Source organism: Phragmites australis, chromosome 7 (genome assembly GCF_958298935.1).
Source record: "Phragmites australis chromosome 7, lpPhrAust1.1, whole genome shotgun sequence".
Lineage (NCBI taxonomy): Eukaryota > Viridiplantae > Streptophyta > Magnoliopsida > Poales > Poaceae > Phragmites > Phragmites australis.
Window position 1 is genome coordinate 2,650,563 of NC_084927.1, and position 4,519 is coordinate 2,655,081.

The 4,519-nt window shown below is 43.4% G+C and overlaps 2 protein-coding genes across 2 annotated transcripts; both read left to right on the forward strand.

Moving 5' to 3' along the window:
• Window positions 1-741: 741 nt before the first annotated feature.
• Window positions 742-1,443, forward strand: LOC133923766 (enoyl-CoA delta isomerase 1, peroxisomal-like). The gene has a single exon (XM_062369027.1). The coding sequence runs from the start codon at window positions 742-744 to the stop codon at window positions 1,441-1,443; it is 702 nt and encodes a 233-aa protein (XP_062225011.1).
• Window positions 1,444-3,060: 1,617 nt separating this feature from the next.
• Window positions 3,061-4,006, forward strand: LOC133923767 (uncharacterized; the record flags this gene model as incomplete). The annotated part of the gene is made up of 1 exon (XM_062369028.1): window positions 3,061-4,006. A coding segment is annotated over one exon (753 nt), but the record flags the coding sequence as incomplete, so codon positions are not given.
• Window positions 4,007-4,519: the final 513 nt, after the last annotated feature.

Consider the following 4,519-nt stretch of genomic DNA (forward strand, 5'->3'; position numbering starts at 1 on the left):
TGGTGGGATAAGCACGCCGCATGTGATGATCCGTCGGTTCTACATTTGAGAGATATTATAGAGTGGTTCTTGGGATATCTGGTAGTTCGATATTATGGGAGTTATCTCCTTCTCTATATAATAGGAGACGTCATGCAGATGAGGGAAGATAGACAACAACTAGAACTATGTTCTTCAGTTTCTGTTGCACACATCTATTCCGAGTTTTTCCGCCTCTCTCTCTGTCGTGCAACAGATCAAGGGTAAGTGGCGTCTCCGAGCCGATGCCGGTGATATGATGCCTGCACGAGGGACCGACGATCAGGTTTTTGAGAAGCACACCAGCACGACCACTCCTGTGACTTCCTTTGCGACATCTACATCGACTTTTTTATTTATTCGTCTTCCACCTAGTGAGATCCACTGTAAGTTAATTCATGTGTAATTATGATATATGTATTATGTTGTTTGTCTATCTATCTAGTATTTATTTACGTTGCTAGTAGATCTATTATAACGTTGTTGCGTACTCTAAGAGTCAAATTAATTGTGTCCTGTTAATTTTAAAACATTTAGTGCATAAAAACTTCACCAAACAGTGAACAAACACACCAAATCTCGAACGAGAGGTTAAGTAAACTGGCTAGCTATTTTAATCCTAGGCAAATGCAGTTCTGATTATTTATGGCTATTTGAGCAGCCATAAGCACAATATATAATCTAGATCCTAGGCGTTTTCTGTCTCCGTCACCGCTGATCGCTATGGGCTTTTGCGAGTTCACTGTGAAGGACGGCATCTTCGTCCTGACCCTCGATGGCGGCGACGGCGGTCACAACTACCTCACCCTGCAGTCCATGGCGGATCTCAAGCAAAAATTCGAGGAGATCCGCAGGCGGGCCAGGCCGTGGAGCAAGGGCCTCATCACCACCTGCTCGGGCGGCGCGTTCTGTCACGGCGTTGACTACGGCGCGCTGTCCCAGCCGACGGTCGACGAGCTGTCGTACCGCATGGCCGAGGTGCTGCGCCTGCTGTTTGAGATGCCGTTCCCGACGGCCGCTGCGGTCACCGGCGACGTCAAGTCATCCCTGGCCCTGGCGCTCGTGATGGCGCACGACGACACGGCCACTCTGAAGGAGGCCACGATCGAGATGCCCGAGGTTCGGGATGGGCACGACAACCTGCCTCCGTACGTCGGGGCGCTGCTGCGGGACAAGGTGCCCTATCCTCTGGCCAGTTCGTCATTGTTGCTCTGCTCGGAGGCCATGAAGGGGTCCCGGATGAAATACTGGGATATCTATGATGGCATCTGTGATGACAAAGAGGAGGTGATGAAGGAGGCCATTCACATCGTTGAAGTTAGAATCGGCAAAATCGGCGACGGCAGGGACTACATCACCACCCGCAAGAGCTTCTTTCCAGAGTCGTGGAAGGCTGTTTCCCAATTCCTTGGCGACCACAATTAACTAGTGATTCCGGCGGCCATGCTGTCCTACTGGTATCAAAACAAGAACGAAAATTATTCAGATGCAATAGTTCATCCATATAGCTGTTGGTACATCTGTTAATGACGTACCCTAGAGGCAATTATGAGGATGATTGTATCACATATATATTTATGTATTTTTGAATAAAATAGTATTCCTTAAATTATTACCAAATACTTTGATGAGTCAATATGTGACTTGTTCCTGAAGTGTATTGTTTAAATTATGATATTATTTTAAATGGTTTCCGGTTTTATATTATTTTTTAAGATTTTTAAGACCATAATGATTTCTATATTAACACAAGTATTTTTGATGATCATGTTTCACGAATAATAGATATAGAAACTATGTCAAATCAATAAGATTTCTCTAATTAATTAGCAGTGCTAATTAGAGTCTCATAATTAGATTTATTTGCAACAAAAGTAGCCTCATCAGTAAGATTTCTCTAATTAATTAGCAGTGCTGATTAGAGTCTCATAATTAGATTTATTTGCAACAAAACTAGCCTCAGCAGATTTTTCTTTTTGAGTTTTACTCCTTTCTTCCTTCTTTTTTAACCTTAAATATTGAGAAATATCACGATTGTCTTTCTTACAGTAATAGCAAAACAATCTGTATTTATGGTCTCTTGATTTAGATCTAAACTTTATTCTATAATAATTATCTTTATTTGATGATCTACCTCTAACAACTAAACACTCATCATTAACTTCTCCTTAGCCAACAAATTTAGTTTAACATTATGAAAACTATGGGTATCATAATTGCCATAAAACACAATTTCTTTAAAGTGCTTAAAGGTAGCAGACAAAGAGACAATCAAAAGAATAACCTTATCCTCATCATCAATTTTTAGATCCAACTTCTCAATGTCAATGATAGTGAATTAAACTCATTTAGATATGATTGGATATAGGTACCTTCTGCCATACGAATCGTGTACAAATGTCTTTCAGACGCAATTTATTGGCAAGGCTTTTTTTCATGTATAACGTATGTAGCTTCGCCATGATGAGGCGGGAGTCGTCTCGTTAATGACTTCGCGCAGAATATCTGTAGACAAACAAAATTGTATGATGGAGAGACCTTTTTTAACTAATTTCTCCTATTTATCATATAGCATGCCCGTAGGTTCTACATCTAACGCTTTTCAAAGTCAACTTATGTGAGAACAATCTTCATCTGAATATGTTATATGGAGATACTGATCTTGCTATCGAACTTCACAATGTCAAATTTAGTGGATGACGTGGTGGAGAAAAATTGCAGATAAAAAATATGGCAGATTATGAAGGAATAATAAACTTCCTGTATGCTGTGGGTGCACATAGCAAATTTCAGCCGAAAATAACAGTAACTCAGATGCCATCAGCGATGACATCATCACCATAAGGATCTTCTGCGTTGGGCTACTTTGTAGTATATCATGTGGCTACCGGATCCCGTCAGCGAATCCAGCGGATGGCGAGCGACGACGAGACGGCATATCCCAACAGCGTGCAATCTTTTTTATTTGTATATTTACACATCAGTGAACTGAGAGAGGAACTACACCGTTGTTTTTTTTATATAGTTGAAGCATGATGTCCTTTTAGCTGGCATAGTGGGGAGCTAGAAAGTAGCAACCAACAATTGACAATGTCCTCCTTCTGCGAGTGGGTGAAGACCAACGGTGTCGTCCATCTGAAGCTCACTGGGGGAGGCGATGATCACTACCTAACCATGGAGGCTCTCGATGAGCTCCACCACAAGCTTGCCGAGATCCGTAAGCTCGCAGCGGTGGAGCCATGCCGTGGCCTCATCACCTCGTCATCGACGGGCTCCTTCTGCAACGGCATCGACTACTACGAGCATGCCCGGGCAAGCATGGAGATGACGGTCGCCGAGAAAGCCAGTGTCCTAGCCGACCGCATGGCTGCGGTGATAAAGGAGCTCCTGGCCATGCCGATGCTGACGGTGTGCGCGGCGACGGGCAACGCGGCGTCCCTGGGGCTGGCCCTTGCGCTCGCGCACGATGACCTTGTTGTCCTTAGTGAGGCAAGCTACAGTCTTGGTATGGTGAAGGAAGGCGTCGCCGTGCATCCACATATCGGAGCTCTGATACGGGAGAAGACGGACCGATGGTACACGCTGACGACGCTCAAGTCACGGAGCCACTCTGGAAACTGGATGAGGCGTTGGTATGTCGCCGACTGTGAAGCAGGCAGCCCGGATGATGTGCTGCGAGAGGCACAGAAGCTCGTCGACGAGTGGACCAGCAGTGACGGGATGGTGCACGCCGATATGAGGAAGCAGCTCTACCGGGAGACCTGGGCGGCAGTGTCTGCCATAGTTCCAGAATGAACTAGCGAGGAGGTACCTAGTTGGGCATTCAGCCCTATGCGTTGTTTCTAATTGTTTCTTCATGGTTTTACTTTTCGTGGCATTGTGCAATGAATGTAACGTTGTGATCCAGGAGGAATAAAATGTAAACTCGGTCCCTGCTTTTCAACTATTTTAATTTAATTAACTGTTGTTATCACAGCAAATTACCATGTAATAAGTGAAAACAAAAGGTATATCACTCGCGGTTTTTTTTATCCGCTACCGATAAAATATCATCAAACGGTTGTCAAGACAGATATGATTATAACAAGAGAGCCATTTAGTTAGGACTAAACTCACAGACGGTTTTTACAAATTTATCTGTTTCTATCAGACGGAAACAGATAGCGTTTAGAAAAACTCATATGTGATATTATTACAAATAGTTTCTTATAAGATCCATCTTTATCTATACGATAAACACAAATGGATTTTATGAAAACACGCCTATATTTGAAGATCTGTGAACTTTTTCAAATTTGATGGCTTGTCTCTCCAAGCTCTTTTGGTTTCATACACACACATCATGCTCGTCTCCTCAGGCTTTTTTGGCTTCCTATATACATAACCTACTCGTCTTCCCTCAATATAAATCGACGAGAAGTGTTCTTCTTTCTTACTCACTATCCTAGTGTTCATATCTCCTACTGCATTGAGAAGAGTCGTCCTCACTCGACATCCTAGT